Source organism: Leucoraja erinacea, chromosome 43 (genome assembly GCF_028641065.1).
Source record: "Leucoraja erinacea ecotype New England chromosome 43, Leri_hhj_1, whole genome shotgun sequence".
Classification (NCBI taxonomy): domain Eukaryota; kingdom Metazoa; phylum Chordata; class Chondrichthyes; order Rajiformes; family Rajidae; genus Leucoraja; species Leucoraja erinaceus.
This window is the reverse complement of record NC_073419.1, coordinates 395,473-417,500: the sequence shown is the minus strand read 5'-3', so window position 1 is coordinate 417,500 and position 22,028 is coordinate 395,473. Positions and strand designations below refer to the sequence as shown.

Sequence of the window (22,028 nt, the reverse complement as noted above, 5' to 3'; positions counted from 1 at the left end):
GTGTATATATACATATGTGTGTGTATATATACATGTGTGTGTATATATTTATGTGTACATGTGTGTGTACATGTGTGTGTATATATTTATGTGTACATGTGTGTGTACATGTGTGTGTATATATTTATGTGTACATGTGTGTGTACATGTGTGTGTATATATTTATGTGTACATGTGCGTGTGTGTGTGTATATATTTATGTGTGTGTGTGTGTATATATATATACATGTGTGTGTATATATTTATGTGTACATGTGTGTGTACATGTGTGTGTATATATTTATGTGTGTATGTGTGTGTGTGTGTGTGTGTGTATATATATGTGTGTGTGTGTGTATATGTGTATATGTGTGTGTATGTGTGTGTGTATATATATGTGTGTGTGTGCGTATATATATATTTATATGTGTATGTGTGTGTGTGTGTGTGTGTGTATATATATGTGTGTGTGTATATATATGCTACGACTCTTTGGAGACCTCTCACGACCAAAGAGATGTAGTGTCTTTCTGGGCGCCGCTGAATTTTCAACATGTTAAACATTTTGGCGAGCTACCATGGATGCCAGCAGTCACCTGTAAAGGTTGCGTAAGTGGGACAGGCCCTTTCGTTTCCAACAGGAGTCACCGGATGCTAACCAGGGCAGGAAACCTGGGAGACATTCTGAATTGGTGGAGCAACACGCTCTCGTGTGGAAACAGCTTCAACCCAATGGGATGGACATTGAGATCTCTCCAATATTAAGCAACTATCCAATCCCCCCCCCCCCCCGCTCCTTGTTTCTCCTCACACCTTTCTACCCACCCACCCCTGTGCCCCACCTGACATCACACTTATTCCTCCCCCTCCCACCGAACTTCCTTCCTCCAGCTTCACTATTCGCAACTCTTCAAAACTTTTTTGCCTCGCACCCTCTGTCTTTTCATCCCTGGCCTTTGTCCAACCATCCGCCCTCGACAACTCTTCCTGGTTCACCTGCATCTACCTATCACTCACCAGGCTTTGCCCTGTCCCCTCATCCAGACCTCCCCTCTCCCCCACACCCCCCCATCATAGAAACATAGAAAATAGGTGCAGGAGGAGGCCATTCGGCCCTTCGAGCCTGCACCGCCATTCATTGTGATCATGGCTGATCGTCCCCTATCAATAACCCGTGCCTGCCTTCTCCCCGTATCCCTTGACTCCACTAGCCCCTAGAGCTCTATCTAACTCTCTCTTAAATCCACAGTCAGTCTGAAGAAGGGTCCCGATTTGAAATACACATTTGTGCAATCTTGGGACTTCTCAAGACTGTACAACAAAGCCCGCACTCTCTGTCCTGAAGAGCCCTGGTCTTGACGTTGATGTTAATAACTTGCCTTCGTAGTTGATGCATCCGTTTGCATCTTCTTGTCCAGCCAGCAGTTGCTCCACCTCCTCCTCCGTCATCTTTTCACCTGTGGGTAGAATCGGAACACTGACACCATGTACCAGGAGCAAGGCTGAGCCCTCATTGGGAACAATAGACAATAGACATTAGGTGCAGGAGTAGGCCATTCGGCCCTTCGAGCCAGCACCGCCATTCAATGTGATCATGGCTGATCATTCAACAATCTTCAGCTCTTTGGGCTGAAGGAATCAAGGGATATGGGGGAAAAGCAGGAACGGGGTACTGATTTTAGATGATCAGCCATGATCACATCAAATAGCGGTGCTGGCTCGAAGGGCCGAATGGCCTACTCCTGCACCTATTTCTTTCCTCTATTTTCTAATCATCATTGAACCTCATTGAAATGTACAGAATAGTGAAAGGCCTGGATAGAGTGGATGTGGAGAAGATGTTTCCACTAGTGGGAGAGTCTAGGACTAGAGGTCGCAGCCTCAGAATTAAAGGACGTTCTTTTCAGAAGGAGATGAGGAGAAATTTCTTTAATCAGAGGGTGGTGAACCTGTGGAAGGCTGTGGAGGACAAGTCAGTGGGTGTTTTTAAGGCAGAGATAGATGGATTATTGATTATTACGGGTGTCAGGGGTTATGGGGAGAAGGCAGGAGAATGGGGTTAAGAGGGAGAGATAGATCAGCCATGATTGAACGACGGAGTAGACTAGATGGGCCGAACGGCCAGATTCTTTTCCTATCACTTATGAGCTTATGAATGGCTGCAGATTCTGAGTCCACCACAATCACGTTCACTCTCCTCTACGCACCCTACGCACGCACGTGGCTTCAATCATCGCTGATCTATCTCTCCCTCCTAACCCCGTTCTCCTGCCTTCTCCCCATAACCACTGACACCCGCACTAATCAAGAATCTGTCTATCTCTGCCTTAAAAATATCCACTGACTTGGCCTCCACAGCCTGTGGCAATGAGTTCCACAGATTCACCACCCTCTGACTAAAGAAGTTCCTCCTCACCTCCTTTCTAAAAGAGCGCCCTTTAATTCTGAGGCTGTGACCTCTGGTCCCAGACTCTCCCACCAGTGGAAACATCCTCTCCACATCCACTCTATCCAAGCCTTTCACTATTCTGTCTGTTTCAATGAGGTCCCCCCCTCATTCTTCTAAACTCCAGCGAGTGCAGGCCCAGTGCCGACAAACGCTCATCATAGGTTAATTCACTCATTCCTGGGATCATTCTTGTAAACCTCCCCTGGACCCTCTCTAGAGCCAGCACATCCTTCCTAAGGTATGGTGCCCAAAATTGCTCATAGTAGTCCAAATGCAGCCTTACGAGCGCCTTATAGAACCTCAGCATTACATCCCTGTTTTTGTATACAGGTCCTCTTGAAATAAATGAGTTTGCTTTCTTTGTTTCCGATTCAACTTGCAGATTAACTTTATGGCAATCTTGCACCAGCGCTCCCAAGTCCCTTTGCACTTCCGATTTCTGGATTCTCCCCCCAGTTTAGTTTAGTTTAGTTTAGAGATACAGTGCGGAAACAGACCCTTCGGCCCACCGAGTCCATACCGACCAGCGATCCCCGCACATTCACACTACCCGACACACACTAGGGACAATGTTACATTTACACCAAGCCAATGAACCTATCAACCTGTATATCTTTGGAAACCGAAGATCTGCGGGTCACGGGGAGAACATACAAACGCCGTACAAACAAGCGCCCGTAGTCAGGATCGAACCCGGGTCTCCGGCGCTGTATGGCAGCAACTCTACCGCTGCACCACCGTGCCGCCCTTTAATTCCTCTCTGTCCATCTTCAAATCCAGTATTAAAACACATTTGTACTCCCTGGCTTTTGACCATGCCTGAGGCTTTGCTTCTGTTTGTGGTGTTTTTGATGTTTCTTTATTTTACATGTCTTTTCCTACTATTTCTTTTGATTGTTATTTTTGGTGTGTATTAACTTTTTTGTCAATGATTAGTGATGTACAGCACTTTGTTGCAGTTATGTTTGTTTTTAAAGTGCTCTATAAATAAAATTATTATTAATTATTATTATTATTATTAATTCTGAGGCTAAGTCCTTTAAATGTGGGGCTATGACATCTAGTGCTAGACTCTCCCACTAGTGGAAACATCCTCTCCACATCCACTCTACCCAAGCCTTACGCTATTCTGTACGTTTCAATGTGGTACCCCCTCATCCTTCTAAACTCCAGCAAGTCCGTACATGAAAAGTGTTTGTTGTGGTCTATGTTAGAAACATACAAACATAGAAAATAGGTACCAGAGTAGGCCATTCGGCCCCTTCGAGCCACCACCGCTGATCATGGCTGATCTTCTAAAATCAGTACCCCGTTCCTGCTTTCACCCCCATATCCCTTGATTCCCTTAGCCCCAAGACCTAAATCAAACTCATTCTTGAATACATTGAATGCACACGTGCTGAGGTGTGGTTTGATGAGACTGATCGATGACAAAGGACTAGGCTTGTTTAGGAACGGCATCTTCTCATTCCTGAGAGTATTAATAGTCTCACAAATGAACTAAAGATAGAGATGAAAAGGATTAAAAATTGCAGCCATTGTTTCTGGTAACTGATGGTGCAGCGGGTAGAGTTGCTGCCTCACAGCGCTAGAGACCCCGGGTTCGATCCTGACTACGGGCGCTGTCTGTACAGAGTTTGTACCTTCTCCCCGTGACCTGCGTGGGTTTTATCCGAGATCTTCGGATTCCTCCCAGACTCCAAATGCGCGCAGGTCTGTTGGTCAATTGGCTTGGTATAAAATGTCAATTGTCCCGAGGATAGTGTTAACGTGCGGGGATCGCTGGTCGGCACGGACACGGTGTTTCTGTGCTGTATCCCCCCCAAACGAAACTCAACTAAACGGAGGCTTTTGCTGTCCATCATGTATTTGTGAAGGTCATAGCTGTTATTAATATATCCGCAGGCCATTGTCAGTGATGTTGGGCAGCCAATTGGTTTGTGACGTTCGTGATGCGTTCCCATTTTAGGTAGTGTGACCTCATTCCCAAACCAGCCATTTGTGTGCGCTGCTTCTCCCCCTAGCCCCTCCCCCCCCCCCCCCTCCCCCCCCCCCACCCTCCCCGCCTCCCCATCACATTAAATTGGCAGATGCCCCCGACAGGTGCAAGTGAAAGCAAATGTCCTTCAGCCCATCCAAGGGCAAGTGGTCAGAGTGATGCAGCTCATCCATATTAGAGGATTTTCCGAATGAGCTAAATTCACATCTCGACCAAGAATAGAACTACCCTTGTAGGCCTGGGTCAGCGCCCAGTTTGGGTTTAATCCCTCACTGTGATGGAGCCTAACTCTTCCACTGTGCTAACTCCCGACTCTAATCTTTTACCATCGGATCCCTTTCAGGGAAAAAAAAATCAAAGATAAGAAAAGCAATTGACTCAAGCAGGATCCATTCCACCCACGCCAACGATTGCCCTTTCAGTGTTCATCTCACTGCCTTACTTGCTGAGTTAGTTACTTTAGTTTAGTTTAGAGCTACAGCGCGGAAACAGGCCCTTCGGCCCCACCGGGTCCGCGCCGACCAGCGATCCCCACACACTAACACTATCCTACACACACTAGGGACAATTTTTGCATTTACACCAAGCCAATTCACCTGCAAACCTGCATGTCTTTGGAGTGTGGGAGGAAACTGAAGATCTTGGAGAAAACCCACGCAGGTCACGGGGAGAACGTGCAAACTCCGTACAGACAGCGCCCGTAGTCGGGATCGAACCTGGGTCTATGGCGCTGTAGGGGCTGTAAGGCAGCAACTCTACCGCTGCGCCACCATTATTCCAATCATTTATTAGGTTGCCTTGAAGACTTAAAGTATCAGTTCTACATTTATATTCAACCTGTGTTCTTTTATAACAGCATTCAGGGTAATGGAGAGCCCAGAAAGAACCAGTTTGAACCCACACAGGCAAGGGGTTAGCATACCTGCGTAGACTCACTTTTATTTCCACCAACTATTCTTATCGATTGTAAACTCATCCTGCTTTTTAGTGGCCACAACAAGAGACAGAAAGCAGTGGAATTTTTCATTAACATTACAGAACATAGAACAGCACACAACACAGGAACAGGCCCTTCGGCCCACAATGTCCATGCTGAACATGATGCCAAGACAAGCTAATCTCTTCTACCTGCACGTGATCCATAGCTTTCATTCCCAACATAACCATAGAGTCATAGAGTGATACAGAGTGGAAACAGGCCCTTGGCCCCAACTTGCCCACACTGGCCAACAATGTCCCAGCTACACTAGTACCACCTGCCTGCATTTTGGTCCATATCCCTCCAAACCTGTCCTATCCATGTACCTGTCTAACTGTTTCTTAAACGATGGGATAATCCCAGCCTCAACTGCCTCCTCCAGCAGCTTGCTCCAGTCACCCACCATACCCCTCAGATTCCTATTAAATATTTTCCCCTTCACCTTAAACCTATGTCCTCTGGTCCTCTATTCTCCAACTCTGGGCAAGAGACTCTGTGCGTCCAACCGATCAATTCCTCTCATGATTTTGTACACCTCTATAAGATCACCCCTCATCCTCCTGCGCTCCAAGGAATAGAGACCCAGCCTACTCAACCTCTCCCTGTAGCTCACACCCTCTAGTCCTGGCAACATCCTCGTAAATCTTTTCTGAACCATTTCCAGCTTGACAATATCTTTCCATGTTGCCCAGAACTGAACACAATATTCTAAATGCGGTCTCACCAACGTCTTGTACAACTGCAACATGACCTCCCAACTTCTATACTCAATACTCTGACTGATGAAGGCCAATGTGCCAAAAGCCTTATTGACCACCTTATTTACCATCTATACTCAACTTCAATATATGCCCATCTAAAATGTTTTTAACGCCACTATTATATCGGTCTCCACCGCCACCACCAGATATGGTGAATGTACAGAGCCCTTGATCGAGAACCGGAGGACAATAGACAATAGACAATAGGTGCAGGAGTAGGCCATTCGGCCCTTCGAGCCAGCACCGCCATTCAAGGTGATCATGGCTAATCATCCACAATCAGTACCCCGTTCCTGCCTTCTCCCCATATCCCCTGACTCCGCTATCTTTAAGAGCCCTATCTAGCCCTCTCTTGAAAGTTTCCAGAGAACCGGCCTCCACCGCCCTCTGAGGCAGAGAATTCCACAGACTCACAACTCTCTGTGTGAAAAAGTGTTTCCTCATCTCCGTTCTAAATGGCTTACCCCTTATTCTTAATCTGTGTGTGGCCCCTGGTTCTGGACTCCCCCCCCAACATCGGGAACATGTTTCCTGCCTCTAGCGTGTCCAAGCCCTTAATAATTTTATATGTTTCAATAAGATAGCCTCTCGCCCTTCTAAACTCCAGAGTGTACAAGCCCAGCCGCTCCATTCTCTCAGCAGTAGGACATACTGTAGGCTTAAGGTGAGATGGGCAAAGAACCTGAGAAGTGATTTTTTTCACTCAGAGGGTGGTGGGAATGTGGAACAACTTGCCGGAGAAGGTAGTTGAGGCAGGTGAATAGGATTATTAAGGACTAAGTCATTAAGGACACAGGTTAGGTTAGAAGGGTGAAGGGTGCCCTCACTGAAACTTACTGAATAGTAAAAGGCTTGGATAGAATAGATGTTCCCACTAGTGGGAGAGTCCAGGACTAGAGGTCACAGCCTCAGAATTAAAGGACCTTCCTTTAGGATGGCGATGAGGAGGAATTTCTTTCGTCAGAGGGTGGTGAATCTGTGGAACTCATTGCCACAGAAGGCTGTGGAGGCCAAGTCAGTGGATATTTTTAAGGCAGAGATAGATAGACTCTTAATTAGTACGGGTGTTTGGGGAGAATGGGGTTGAGGGGGAGAGTTAGATCAGCCATGATTGAATGGCAGAGCAGACTTGATGGGCCGAATGGCCTAATTCTGCTCCTATCACTTATGAAGGGTTTTGTTGCACCTGCATTCAGCCTCATTCATTTATTGAAATTATTGTCTGAAGGAGGGTCTCGACCCGAAACGTCACCTCTTCCTTTTCTCCAGAGATGCTGCCCGTCCCGCTGAGTTACCCCAGCTTTGTGTGTCTATCTTGACTTTATTGAATGTTTTGTTAGTTATGTATTACCTATGTGTAATCACCTGTCCTGTCTGTGGATGGTCACAGTGAATGGCGGTGCTGGCTCGAAGGGCCGAATGGCCTACTCCTGCACCTATTGTCTATTGTCTATTGTTTAAGATGAGAGGGGCACGATCTAATGGGAACCTGAGGGGCAACATTTTCACTCAGAGGGTGGAAGATGCATGGAATCAGCCGTCTGAAGGGGTCGTTGAGGCAGCTACTATAACATTTCAAAGATATTTGGACGGGTACATGGATCGGAAAGGATTAGAACGATATGGAAAACATGGGTCAATGAGACTAGCTTAGATGGGGCATCTTGGACGGCATGGGCGAGTTGGGCCGAAGGGCCTGTCTGTGCTCGATGACTCCCTGCACATTAATGCTGCTAAGGTTCTTGCTATCAACTATATGCATCCAATGTTCAGTGAGGTCGATACTCAGGACACTGTTATTCAACCGACTCGGTGGGCCGATGGGCCTGTTTCCAACAATCTTGATAACCTTATATGTTTCAATAAGATCCCCTCTCCACCTTCTAAACTACAGAGTATACAAGCCCAGCCGCTCCATTCTCTCAGCGTATGACAGTCCCGCCATCCCGGGAATTAACCTGGTGACTTGTTACTTCTGAACTCGTTTCTCCTGAATTTCGGTGGGATCATGGCTTTGGAGTTAAGCATCTCACGCTGCTACCTGATATCCGATCCACACCTTTACCTGTCCGTCCGCAGGTACGTACCCAACGTGGCTAATACGTGGCGAAGTTCAGCGCCCATCACTGTGCCGTTACCCTCCTTGTCAAAGACTCTCAGACCTTCAACAAAGTCTTCGTATGCTCCTTGGTCCTTCACCTTGCAGATGTGTTGGTGCATGGGCAGGAAGGTGTCGAAGTCCAACATCTTAGTGTTCAGTTCTGGGGGATTAATGAAGATGAAATTGAACTTACAAAGGGTAACCTTATTATAACCAGCCTCAGCATTGCACGAAGAGTCAACGAATATCTTCTTCACACAGAGAGTTTGTGAGTCTGTGGAATTCTCTGCCTCAGAGGGCGGTGGAGGCCGGTTCTCTGGACACTTTCAAGAGAGAGCTAGATAGGGCTCTTAAAGATAGCGGAGTCAGGGGATATGGGGAGAAGGCAGGAACGGGGTACTGATAGTGGATGATCAGCCATGATCACATTGAATGGCGGTGCTGGCTCGAAGGGCCGAATAGAAACATAGAAACATAGAAAATAGGTGCAGGAGTAGGCCATTCGGCCCTTCGAGCCTACACCGCCATTCCATATGATCATGGCTGATCATCCAACTCAGTATCCCGTTCCTGCCTTCTCTCCATACCCCGGATCCATTTAGCTGCAAGGGACACATCTAAGTCCCTCTAAAATATAGCCAATGAACTGGCCTCAACTACCTTCTGCGGCAGAGAATTCCAGAGATTCACCACTCTCTGTGTGTGAAAAAAGTTTTCCTCATCTCGGTCCTAAAAGATTTCCCCCTTATCCTTAAACTGTAACCCCTTGTTCTGGACTTCCCCAACATCGGGAACAATCTTCCTGCATCTAGCCTGTCCAACCCTTTAAGAATTTTGTAAGTTTCTATAAGATCCCCTCTCAATCTCCTAAATTCTGGAGAGTATAAACCAAGTCTATCCAGTCTTTCTTCATAAGACAGTCCCGACATCCCAGGAATCAGTCTGGTGAACCTTCTCTGCACTCCCTCTATGGCAATAATGTCCTTCCTCAGATTTGGAGACCAAAACTGTACGCAATACTCCAGGTGTGGTCTCACCAAGACCCCGTGCAACTGCAGTAGAACCTCCCTGCTCCTATACTCAAATCCTTTTGCTATGAAAGCTAACATACCATTCGCTTTCTTCACTGCCTGCTGCATGCCTACTTTCAATGACTGGTGTACCATGACACCCAGGTCTCGCTGCATCTCCCCTTGACGCTTGATCTTTCTTTCGAATCACCTACCTTCTTGTTTGGGTCTGCCGAGCACCTTCATGACTTCAGCATTGGTCGGGTTCTGGCCCAGGGCTCGCATGACGTCCCCGCACTGGGCGTAGGTGATCTTCATCTCTGAGGTGGGTGTCCGGTCAAACAAGACGAAAGCTTCCTTGAAATCTGAAAGAAGGAACCACTCTGAGAAAGAGCACAGCAGCGGATGTGTGTGGGCTGGATTAGTTCAGCGCAGTTCAGTTCAGTTTATTGTCACGTGTGCCGAGGGTGCAGTGAAAAGCTTTTGTGTTGCGTGCTATCCACTCAGCGGAAAGACTATACACGATTACAATCGAGCCGTTCACAGCGTACAGATACATGTTCCCGATGTTGGGGGAGTCCAGAACCAGGGGCCACAGTTTAAGAATAAGGGGTAAGCCATTTGGAACGGGGATGAAGAAAGACTGGATAGACTCGGCTTGTACTCGCTAGAATTTAGAAGATTGAAGGGGGATCTTATGGAAACGTACAAAATTCTTAAGGGGTTGGACAGGCTAGATGCAGGAAGATTGTTCCCGATGTTGGGGAAGTCCAGAACTAGGGGTCACAGTTTAAGGATAAGGGGGAAGTCTTTTAGGACCGAGATGAGAAAAAAAAAATTCACACAGAGAGTGGTGAATCTGTGGAATTCTCTGCCACAGAAAGTAGTTCATTGGCTATATTTAAGAGGGAGTTAAATGTGGCCCTTGTGGCTAAAGGGATCGGGGGTATGGAGAGAAGGCAGGTACAGGATACCGAGTTGGATGATCAGCCATGATCACATTGAATGGCGGTGCTGGCTCGAATGGCCGAATGGCCTACTCCCGCACCTATTGTCTATTGTCTATTGTCTATTGTCTATGATAAAGGAATAACGTTTAGTGAAACGTCGCTGTCGGGGTAGAGATGTAAGCGTGTGGAGCGATTGTAATGTGTGATTGTAGATCTGCTTCTGTGGCCGGCACACCGGTTGGGCCGGACGCCATCTTGGAAACTTTGAGGATCAGAAACTTCCCATCATGTGAAAGATGACACTAGATGCCCGCTGCCTCCAAGTTCTTTTAAGTTTAATGAGATGCGCGAGGAAGTTTTTCTCACAGAGGGTGGTGGGTGCATGGAACAGGTGGTGATGGAGGCAGATACCATAGTGGTGTTTAAGAGGCTTTTAGATGGGCACATGGATATGCAGGGAATGGAGGGATATGGAGCACGTACAGGCAGAGGAGATTAGTTTAAAAGCCCTGTCCCACTGTACAAGCTAATTCAAGAGCTCTAAACTCGTGGTTAGTACGTAGAATGTACGTAGCGGGTACGTCGGAGCTCGGGGACGTCTCTTAGCGGCTCGTAACGCTAACGGCAGGTAATCGGGAAACCCGGTAAGCTCGGGAAGATTTTTAAACATGTTGAAAAAATGTCCACGAGAGCCCCTGAGTACCTACGAGCGGCCGTTACCGTAATTCTCCGTGTTCGAATCAGGGGAAACTCGGGAGAAACTCTTGAATTACCTCGTACAGTGGGACAGGCCCTTAACTTGGCATCATGTTCAGCACGGACTGCTGCATGTTCTCCATGCGGTGCAGGCTCGAGGGGCCAAATGGCCTCCTCCGGCACCTATTCTCTATGATTCTATGTCCTAAGATCATAACTTTGATACTTCTTATCATGTCATATCAGTTCCTTCCTGCCCAATTACTTTATGATGCTTTTATTGATGTACAAAGGTCGCTGTGATTTCAGATTATATTTACAGATAAGGACACTTTCTAGGAACTGTTTACCTGCGCTGCTAGGTCCCTCGCTCTGCAACACCTGTATCCACCTATCACTTTGCCAGTCTTTGTCCCTCTCCCCCCCACCTCTCTTCCAGCTTTAACCTGCATAAGGTCATGTGATAGTAGCAGAATTAGGCCATTCGGCCCATCAAGTCCGCCATTCAATCCTGGCTGATCTATCTCTCCCTCCTAACCCCATTCTCCTGCCTCCTCCCCAAAACCTCTGACACCCGAACTAATCCAAGAATCTATTTATCTCCGCCTTAAATAAATCCCCTGCCTCCACCGCCTTACAGAGAAAGGTTGAATAAGTTAGGGCTTTATTCTCTGGAGCGCAGAAGGTTAAGGGGGGACTTGATAGAGGTCTTTAAAATGATGAGAGGGATAGACAGAGTTGACGTGGACAAGCTTTTCCCACTGAGAGTAGGGAAGATTCAAACAAGAGGACATGACTTCAGAATTAAGGGACAGAAGTTTAGGGATAACATGAGGGGGAACTTCCTTACTCAGAGAGTGGTAGCTGTGTGGAATGAGCTTCCAGTGAAGGTGGTGGAGGCAGGTTCGTTGGTATCATTTAAAAATAAATTGGATAGGCATATGGATGAGAAGGGAATGGAGGGTTATGGTATGAGTGCAGGCAGGTGGGACTAAGGGAAAAAAGTTGTTCGGCACGGACTTGTAGGGCCAAGATGGCCTGTTTCCGTGCTGTAATTGTTATATAATTCCACAGATTCACCACCCTCTGACTAAAGAAATTCCTCCTCATCTCCTTCCTAAAAGAACGTCCTTTAATCTTTATTTTTGGGCCACGGAAACAGGCCCTTCAGCCCAGCTTGTCCATGCCAGCCAAGTTGCCCCATCCGTCCCACATGGTCATGTTAGGCCCATATCCCACTAAACCTTTCCTACCATGTATCTGTCCAAGTATCTTTTCATTTGATACAGTCTACAAATCTGCAACCAGAAGTCAGAGATATACTGCCATTGTGAAAATATTTTCCCCATGTTGGGGGAGTCCAGAACCAGGGGCCACAGTTTAAGAATAAAGGGTAAGCCATTTAGAACGGAGATGAGGAAACACTTTTTCACACAGAGTTGTGGGTGTGGAATTCTCTGGCTCAGAGGGCGGTGGAGGCAGGTTCTCTGGATACTTTCAAGAGAGAGCTAGATAGTGCTCTTAAATATAGCGGAGCCAGGGGATATGGGGAGAAGGCAGGAACGGGGTACTGATTGTGGATGATCAGCCGTGATCACATTGAATGGCGGTGCTGGCTCGAAGGGCCGAATGGCCTACTCCTGCACTTATTGTCTATTGTCTATAATGACATCCAGAAATAATATAACATAATAATTGCAATTGTAGCTGCTAAATTGGATTGCAAGGCACTGCCTGAAGATAGTGGTGGAAGCAGATTCAATATTAATTGTGCTGTATAAATGATAGAAGGAGAAATGGTTGTGGGCGATGGGTAAAGAGAAGGGCAGTGGAAACAAATGGATTTTACATATTTGTAGGAAAGAACTGCAGATGCTGGTTTAAATCGAAGGTAGACACAAAATGCTGCAGTCAAGGATGTGTCTCACCGTACGAGGTCATTCAAATTTTTTTTTAAATCACTCGTGGTAAGCACGTAGAATGTACGTAGCGGGTACGTCGGAGCTCGGGGCGTCTCTTAGCGGCTCGTAACGCTAACGGCAGGTACTCGGGAAACGCGGTAAGCTCGGGAAGACTCGTGAAGATTTTTCAACGTGTTGAAAAATGTCCACGAGAGTCCAGAGTACACAACGAGCGGCCATTACCGTAAATCTCCGAGTTGGAATCAGGGCAAACTCGGGAGAACTCTTAAATTAGCTCGTACAGTGGGACAGGCCCTTAACTCAGCGGGACAGGCAGCATCTCTGGAGAGAAGGAATGGGTGACAGTTCGGGTCGAGGCCAAGGGTCTTCGACCCGAAACGTCACCCATTCCTTCACTCCAGAGATGCTACCTGTCCCGCTGAGTTACTCCAGCATTTTGTGCCTATCTTCAAATGGATTTTACAATCGGGCAGCGTAGGGTTGATGGGGCAATGAAAGCAATGTTTGCTGTAACACTCTACGATGGCAGGAGAAGTTCTGGAGCATTCAGTTTAGTTTATTGTCACGTGTACCGAGGTACAGTGAAAAGCTTTTGTTGCGTGCTATCCAGTCAGTGGAAAGACAACATATGATTACAGTCGAGCCGTCCACAGTGTACAGATCCATGATAAGGGAATAACTTTTAGTGCAAGGTAAAGCCAGCAAAGTCCGATCAATGATAGTCCGAGGGTCACCAATGAGGTAGATAGTAGTTCAGGACCGCTCTCTGGTTGTGGTAGGATGGTTCAGTTGCCTGATAACAGCTGGGAAGAAACTGTCCCTGAATTTGGAGGTAGACAAAAATGCTGGAGAAACTCAGCGGGTGAGGCAGCATCTATGGAACGAAGGAATAGGTGACGTTTTGGGTCGAGACCCTTCTTCAGACTGATGTGGGGAGGAGGGGAGACGGGAAGAAGAAAGGAAGAGGTGGAGACTGTGGGAGAGCCGGGAAAGGGAGGGGAAGGAGGGAGAAAGCAGGGACTACCTGAAATTGGAGAAGTCAATGTTCATACCGCTGGGGTGTAAACTACCCAAGCGAAATATGAGGTGCTGCTCCTCCAATTTGCAGTGGGACTCACTCTGGCCATGGAGGAGGCCCAGGACAGAAAGGTCGGATTGGGAATGGGAGGGGGAGTTCTGGATCAGAATCGGGAGGTGTACATTTCACACTTCTGTACCTCGTGCTTGATGGGCTTTCAATTAGCTTAAATGGTAGAGCGCTCGCTTAGCATGTGAGAGGTCGCGGGTTCGATGCCCGCATTCTCCATTGGTCTTGTGTGCACAGCACAGTGGCTGGCCTACAACACCAGAGATCCTGACTACGGGCGAGTTTGAACGTTCTCACCGTGACCTGCGTGGATTTTCTCCGGGCGCTCCGCTCTCCTCCGCTCCGCTCACTTCAAAGACGTGCAGGTTTGTAGGTTAATTGGCTTTGGATAAAATGTAAATTGTCCCTAGTGTGTGTAGGATAGTGTTAGTGTGCGGGGATCGCTGGGCGGCGCGGACCCGGTGGGCCGAAGGGCCTGTTTCCGCGCTGTATCTCTAACGTCTAAAGTCTAAAGAGGGTGAAAAAGTTGTGGGCGATGGGTACAGAGAAAGGCAGTGGGAACAAATGGAGCACAGGGTGGATCGGGCAATGAGAGTAATGCTTGCTGTAACACTCCACGATGCCAAGAGATGCATCATCCCCTTCCCTTCCCCCTGTAATGATGTAAACCGCGCACACTGCCAGTCACGCGAAGACCCCTCACCTTCAATCTGATCTGCGGTGAATTCAACCTGCAAAGAAAGGAACATTTACATTAGCGAAAGTTTCATCATTTAAAAAAATACTTGAAAAAAAAACAATTAATTTAAACATGATAGGAATACACGGTAGAACACGGCGGCGCAGCGGGTAGAGCTGCTGCCTGTCAGCGCCAGAGACCCGGGTTCCATCCTGACTACGGGCGCTGTCTGTGTGGAGTTTGCATGTTCTCCCCGTGACCAGCTTCAAAGACGTGCAGGTTTGTATGTTAATTGTCCTCGGTAAGATGCAATATTGCCCCTAGTGTTTAGGATGGGGATAGCGCATGGGATGGTCGCTGGTTGGCCCGGAGTGGGGGGGCCGAAGGGCCTGTTTTCATGCTGTATCTCTAGAATTAAGTCTAAAAAGTAAACAAGAGTGAATGGGTGATCTATGGTTAACATGAACTTGGTGGGCCAAAGGGCCTGTTTCCATGCTATATCTATCAACTCAAGTAAACACTATGATCTTATGGAGTATAAAATCATGAGAGGAATAGATCGGGTAGATGCACAGAGTCTCTTGCCCGGAGTAGGGGAATCGAGGACCAGGGGACATCCAGTAGGTTTGTGAAGGGGAAAAGATTTAATAGGAATCTGAGGGGTAACGTTTGTCAACAAAATAGAGAGAATACAGAGGAGATTTACTAGAATGTTGCCTGGGTTTCAACAACTAAGTTACAGAGAAAGGTTGAATAAGTTAGGTCTTTATTCTCTGGAGCGCAGAAGGTTAAGGGGGGACTTGATAGAGGTCTTTAAAATGATGAGAGGGATAGACAGAGTTGATGTGGACAAGCTTTTCCCTTTGAGAATAGGGAAGATTCAAACAAGAGGACATGACTTGAGAATTAAGGGACAGAAGTTTAGGGGTAACATGAGGGGGAACTTCTTTACTCAGAGAGTGGTAGCGGTGTGGAATGAGCTTCCAGTGGAAGTGGTGGAGGCAGGTTCATTGGTATCATTTAAAAATAAATTGGATAGGCATATGGATGAGAAGGGAATGGAGGGTTATGGTATGAGTGCAGGCAGGTGGGACTAAGGGAAAAAAAAGTTGTTCGGCACGGACTTGTAGGGCCGAGATGGCCTGTTTCCGTGCTGTAATTGTTATATGATTATATGGTTATATGGTTACTCGCGGCATCAGGTAAGTCGGGACATTTTTTCCAGCCCGATGAAAAATGTCCACAAGTAAAAAAAAATAGTCGGGATTAAAAAAAAAATTGCAACTTTTTACTGGTGGGGAACGTTCGTGGGGAAACCGTAGTGGGCCGTGAGGGTAGCCGTGGGCACTCGTAGATATACGTGGCTACTCGTAGCTCGGCAGCCGGACACAGAAGAAAAGGTGAGTGAAAACAAAAAGAAGCTCAAGTCAACACCAGCACGTGACTTCTGTCGCTCCAGTTCGTGAGCATGTTTGTGGAAGGTCGCAGGAGTTCGTAGATTACCAAAAATCTTTTTTTTAGGTCCTTTAAACTCGGCAGAGTTTTTGGATTTAGTCGTGAAATTGGGACAGGCCCTTTAGATACAACACACAGAGTGCTGGAGTAACTCAGCGGGTCAGGCAGCATCCGTGGGGAGAACGGAGAGGTGACGTTTCGGGCCAGTGCAGAGTTGTATTGCGTAACGCAGTGACCTGCCGAGTTACTCCAGCGCTTTTTTGCTTCACTCAAGATTCCAGCGTCAGCAGTTCCTTTTGTTTCCTTTTAGATATTTAGTAAATGTTGCAAAATGTTGGGAGGGCCGCGGGAACTAATTTGTACAACTTCCCAATGTTGCGGGGAGTCCTGAACCAGGGCCCACAGTTTAAGAATAAGGAGTAAGCCATTTAGAACGGAGACGAGGAAACACTTTTTCTCACAGAGAGTGGTGAGTCTGTGGAATTCTCTGCCTCAGAGGGCAGTGGAGGCCGGTTCTCTGGGTACTTTCAAGAGAGAGCTAGATAGGGCTCTTAAACATACTGATTGGGGATGATCAGCCATGATCACATTGAATGGTTGGTGCTGGCTCAACGGGCCAAATGGCCTACTCCTGCACCTATTACCTATTGTCTATTGTCTAACCAGTGAGACGTAACTGAACAGACCATTTAGTTTAGTGTAGTTGAGTTAAGTGGAATTATTTATGTTATAGTGTGGGCATTTATGGACAGGCTCCTTTAGTTCAGTTTAGTGTAGAGATACAGCATGGAAACAGGCCCTTCAGCCCATTGAGTCCGTGCTGACCATCGATCCCCCATTCACTCTAGCTCTGTGTTATCATGCGGGAATCTCCCTTGCGCTTTGTCAAAAGTTGCCAAAATGCCTTCACTTCGCTTTAAGTTCTGGCAAGCTGACCCTCTGATAACCTGGGGCAGAGGAGAAAATGCACAGCCTCTGTTACACAAACCGTGACTTGGTCCTGACTGGGGCGGCACGGTGGCGCAGCGGTAGGGTTGCTGCCTTACAGAGCTTGCAGCGCCGGTGACCCGGGTTCGATCCTGACTACGGGTGCTGTCTGTATGGCGTTTGTGCGTTGTCCTGCGTGGGTTTTCTCCAAAATCTTCAGTTTCCTCCCACGCCACAAAGATGTACAGGTTTGCAGGTTAATTGGCTTGATATAAATGTAAATTGTCCCTGGTGTGTGTAGGATGGTGTCAGTGTGCGGGGATCGCTGGTCGGTGCGGACTCGGTGGGCTGAAGGGCGTGTTTCCGCGCTGTATCTCTAAATTAAACCTCCAGCACTATCCTTGTAGAGTCCACACTATCCTTGCCTGGATCCATGTGGTTCTACCTGCTGTCCCAATTTCCTTTTGCATCCTAAAGATGTGCAGCCATGTCGAAGGAAGTCGGGACACCTGGCAGGGTATGAAAGGATGTGCAAGAAGCAACTGCAGATGCTGGTTTATACTGAAGATAGACACAAAGTGCTGGAGTAACTCTGCGAGTCAGGCAGCATCTCTGAAGAAAAATGATGAGTGACGTTTCGGGTGGGAACCCTTCTTCAGACTCCAACACCAATCCAATCTCAGATAAAGATTAGTTTAACCTGACATCATATTCAACACCACGATCTGTGGGCCAAATTGTGGGCCAAAGAGCCTGTTCCTGTGATGTGAAAAAAGAATCTCCTCTGCCTGTGTATCTCCATATCCCTCTATTCCATGCATATCCATCCAAGTCTCTTAAACACCACGGTCCTATCTGCCTCCACCACCACCCCTGGCAAGCGCGTTCCAGGCACCCACTGTAAAAAAACTTGCCCCGCACATCTCCTTTAAACTTTGTCTCTAGTCTTTGACACTTCCACCCTGGGGAAAATATGGTTCTGATTGTCTCCCCCTATCTAGGCCTCAAATTACAATTACGTGAGTTTCTTCCTGGTTTCGGGAACAAATAAAACTCATGCCTTGAGAACGTTAAACTGGGCTTTCGTGCCACGTGGGGACATTGTTTTTTTTGGAAGTGAGCAAATAAATGGGATTAAGATTCAGTGACTAAAGTCACAATGGAATCTCGTGTCAGACGGATTAAGTGGGAGAGTCTAGGATCAGAGGGCACGGCCTTGGAACAAAAGGACGTACCTTTAGAATGGAGATGAGGAGGAATTTCTTTAGCCGGAGGAGTGGTGAATTTGTGGAATCCACCGACACAGATGCCTGTGGAGGCCGTCATTGGGTATTTTTAAAGCGGAGATTGATAGGCTCTTGATTAGTAAGGGCGTCAAAGGTTTACGGAGAGAAGGCAGGAGGGAGGGCGGAATGGTGGCGCAGCGGTAGAGTTGCAGCCTCACAGCGCCAGAGACCCGGCTCCAATCTTGACCACGACTGCTCTCTGTACAGCCGGCCATTCGGCCCTTCGAGCCAGCTCCGCCATTCAATATGATCACGGCTGATCATCCAAAATCAGTGCCCCGTTCCTGCTTTCTCCCCATAATCCCTGGATTCCGTTAGACCTCAGGCTAACTCTCTCTATTAATGCCAGATATCTGCTGGCAGCAAGCTGATCCAGTCAAAGCTCCGACCACTTGCTGTTCCCGACCTTCACCTCAAAACCTGTGTCCTCACTGACTGACAATCTATGCTCAGCCTCTCCCCCCTCCCCACCTCCACCACTCCCCTCCCCCCAACACTATCTCCACACAAAGGAAACATTTGGTTTGGTTTCGAGATATAGCGTGAAAACAGGCTCCCTGAGAGGATACAGTCAAATGCTGAGAGAATGGAGCAGCTGGGCTTGTACACTCTGCAGTTTAGAAGGATGAGAGGGTATCTTATTGAAACACGTAAGATTGTTAAGGGTTTGGACACGCTAGAGGCAGGAAACATGTTCCTGATGTTGGGGGAGTCCAGAACCAGGGGCCACAGTTTAAGAATAAGGAGTAAGCCATTTAGAACGGAGACAAGCTAAACACTTCTTCACACTCTGAAAGTGGCTGATCTGCTGACATTTAAGAGAGTCTGGAGAAGGGTCCCAAACAAAATCGCTGACGGTACATTCCCTCCACAGACGCTGCCTGACCCGCTGAATTACTCCAGCACCTTGTGTCTCTTGAGAACCAGGGGCCACAGTTTAAGAATAAGGGGTAAGCCATTTAGAGTGGAGACGAGGAAACACTTTTTCACACAGAGAGTTCCGTGAATCTGTAGAGGCTGGTTCTCTGGATACTTTCAAGAGAGAGCTAGATAGGGCTCTTAAAAATAGTGGAGTCAGGGGATATGGAGAGAAGGCAGGAACGGGGTACTGATTGGTGATGATCAGCCATGATCACATTGAATGGCGGTGCTGGCTCGAATGGGCCGAATGGCCTCCTCCTGCACCTATTGTCTATTGTCTCTTTGTCATGGGAAAAACTCAACTGAATGGAAAAAGTCACCATGTTATCCAGAACTGCTACAACTCAGCGCCAGAGATCCGGGTTCAACCCTGACTACGGGTGCTGTTTGTACAGAGTTTGTACGTTCTCCCCCTGACCTGCGTGGGTTTTCTCCGGGTGCTCTGGTTTCCAACCACATCGCAAAGAGGTTCAGGTTTGTAGGTTAATTGCCTTTTGTAAGTTGCTCCCAGTGTGTGGGAATGAACTAGTGTACAGGATCGCTGGTCGGCGCAGACTCGGTGGGGTGGAGACAATAGACAATAGACAATAGGTGTAGGAGTAGGCCATTCGGCCCGTTCGAGCCTGCACCACCATTCAATGTGATCATGGCTGATCATCCACAATCAGTACCCCGTTCCTGCCTTCTCCCCATATCCCCTGACTCCGCTATCTTTAAGAGCCCTATCTAGCTCTCTGTTGAAAGCATCCAGAGAACCTGCCTCCACCGCCCTCAGAGGCAGAGAATTCCACAGACTCACAACTCTCTGTATGAAAAAGTGTTTCCTCGTCTCCGTTCTAAATGGCTTACCCCTCATTCTTAAACTGTGGCCCCTGGTTCTCAAGAGACACAAGGTGCCGGAGTAATTCAGCGGGTCAGGCAGCGTCTGTGGAGGGAATGTACCGTCAGCGTTTTTGTTTGGGACCCTTCTCCAGACTCTCTTAAATGTCAGCAGATCAGCCACTTTCAGAGTGCGAAGAAGTGTTTAGCTTATTGCAGTTTAGAGGTATAGCGCGAAAAGAGGCCCTTTAGCTCACCAAGTCCACGCCGACCAGCGATCCCCTGCACATTAACACTAGCCTACACACACAGGGGACAATTTACATTTACACCAAGCCAATCAGCCTACAAACCTGTACGTCTTTGGAGTGTGGGAGGAAACCGACGATCTAACCAGATGCAAAACCAGCAGGATGCTCCTCAGCTTCTTCCCACAGGCTATAAGATTGCTAAATGGACTTTGCCCCCTGCCAAGTATCGCGCACAAACCCCCAACCTGGACACACTGCAGCAGAGCCACTGTTGTGCCGCTGCCGATCGGAACGGCTGTTGAATGTTTAGTAGAGTGTTAAATTGTTCATGATATATGTATTTTTATTTCTATTTATTTTGAATGCACACTGAATGGACACTGGTTGAGCAACGTTTTTTTGTTTCCTCTGGGTATGTGAATACTCAGGAAATGACAATAAAGATATACAATACAATACAATACAATCTCGGAGAAAACCCACGCAGGTCACGGGGAGAACGTACAAACTTTGTACAGACAGCACCCGTAGTGGGGATCGAACCCGGGTCTCTGGCGCTGTGAGGCAGCAACTCTACCGCTGCGCCTTCGTGCCGCCGCTAAGGGTCCTGACCTAAAACGTGGTTGGCCCATTCCCTCCACAGATGCTGCCTGACTTGCTGAGTGACTAAACTGGGAGACTCTGTTAGGAGGAGGGGGGGGGGGGGGGGAGATGAACTTACAGCCACCGTCTTGGGGTCGAACACGATCTCCTTGGGCACCTCTGGCTCAGGACGTTTCACCTCCTTCTTTGGCTCCTCTTTCTTGGGTTCCGGTTTCTTGGGCGCCATGTTGAGATGCGAGACGGAGCAGTCAAGAACAGAGAAGGGGAAGGGAGAGAGGCCGGGCGGAGAATGGGGACCAGAAGCCAGGGACAGAGGACTTTTATCTCTCGCCAGCTCTCCTAAAGTATGCAGCGGTATCAGTTCCCCTCACATTCCACGCCTCACAATGCAACCTTCCTATAAATGGACAAAGCCTCTGTTGCTATTTAAGAGCAGCTGAACCTACTGTTGTCACCAGTCGGTCTGAGGTAAAGAAGGCTTTCAGGCAACGAATAGCAACAGTGGCAAGACTTCAGGACCTTTCACATTCGGAGGCAATTTACCAACTCACTTATGTGACAACTGACAATGGTTTTCTACAATCCTACAATCAGAGTTACACAACAAAGAAACCATCACTCCACAAGTGCAGACTCAGCCAGCTGCATTGCCTCTAGATTAGAAGGTTCAAGGCGCACTTTAAAAATATAGTATACGATTTAGTCTGTCAAAGAAACGGGTAGATAGTAGTTCAGGACTGCTCTCAGGTTGTGGCAGGATGATTCAGTTGCCTGATAACAGCTGGGAATAGACAACAGACAATAGACAATAGACAATAGGTGCAGGAGTAGGCCATTCGGCCCTTCGAGACAGCACCGCCATTCAATGTGATCATGGCTGATCATCCCCAATCAGTACCCCGTTCCTGCCTTCTCCTCATATCCCCTGGCTATCTTTAAGAGCCCTATCTAACTCTCTCTTGAAAATATCCAGAGAACTGGCCTCCACTGCCCTCTGAGGAAGAGAATTCCACAGACTTCACAACGCTCTGTGAGAAAAAGTGTTTCCTCGTCTACATTCTAAATAGCTTACTCCTTATTCTTAAACTGTGGCCCCTGGTTCTGGACTCCCACAACATCGGGAACATGTTTCCTGCCTCTAGCGTATCCAATCC

At 47.7% G+C, this 22,028-nt stretch overlaps 1 protein-coding gene across 2 annotated transcripts in view; it reads right to left on the bottom strand.

Annotated features, from left to right (window-relative positions):
* The window catches only part of LOC129714856 (myosin light chain 1, cardiac muscle-like), a 23,417-nt gene extending 2,196 nt beyond the window's left edge, over positions 1–21,221 (bottom strand). The window contains exons 1-5 of one of the 2 annotated variants that reach the window (XM_055664683.1): positions 20,993–21,221; positions 14,637–14,664; positions 9,494–9,643; positions 8,255–8,428; positions 1,359–1,436 (exon numbers count right to left, since the gene is read on the bottom strand). In XM_055664683.1, the coding sequence (XP_055520658.1) occupies positions 1,359–1,436; positions 8,255–8,428; positions 9,494–9,643; positions 14,637–14,664; positions 20,993–21,100 (538 nt within the window). In that variant the 5' untranslated portion in view covers positions 21,101–21,221. The remainder of the gene's footprint in view (positions 1–1,358; positions 1,437–8,254; positions 8,429–9,493; positions 9,644–14,636; positions 14,665–20,992) is intronic. The other variant, XM_055664682.1, reaches the window with a different exon arrangement.
* Positions 21,222–22,028: the final 807 nt, after the last annotated feature.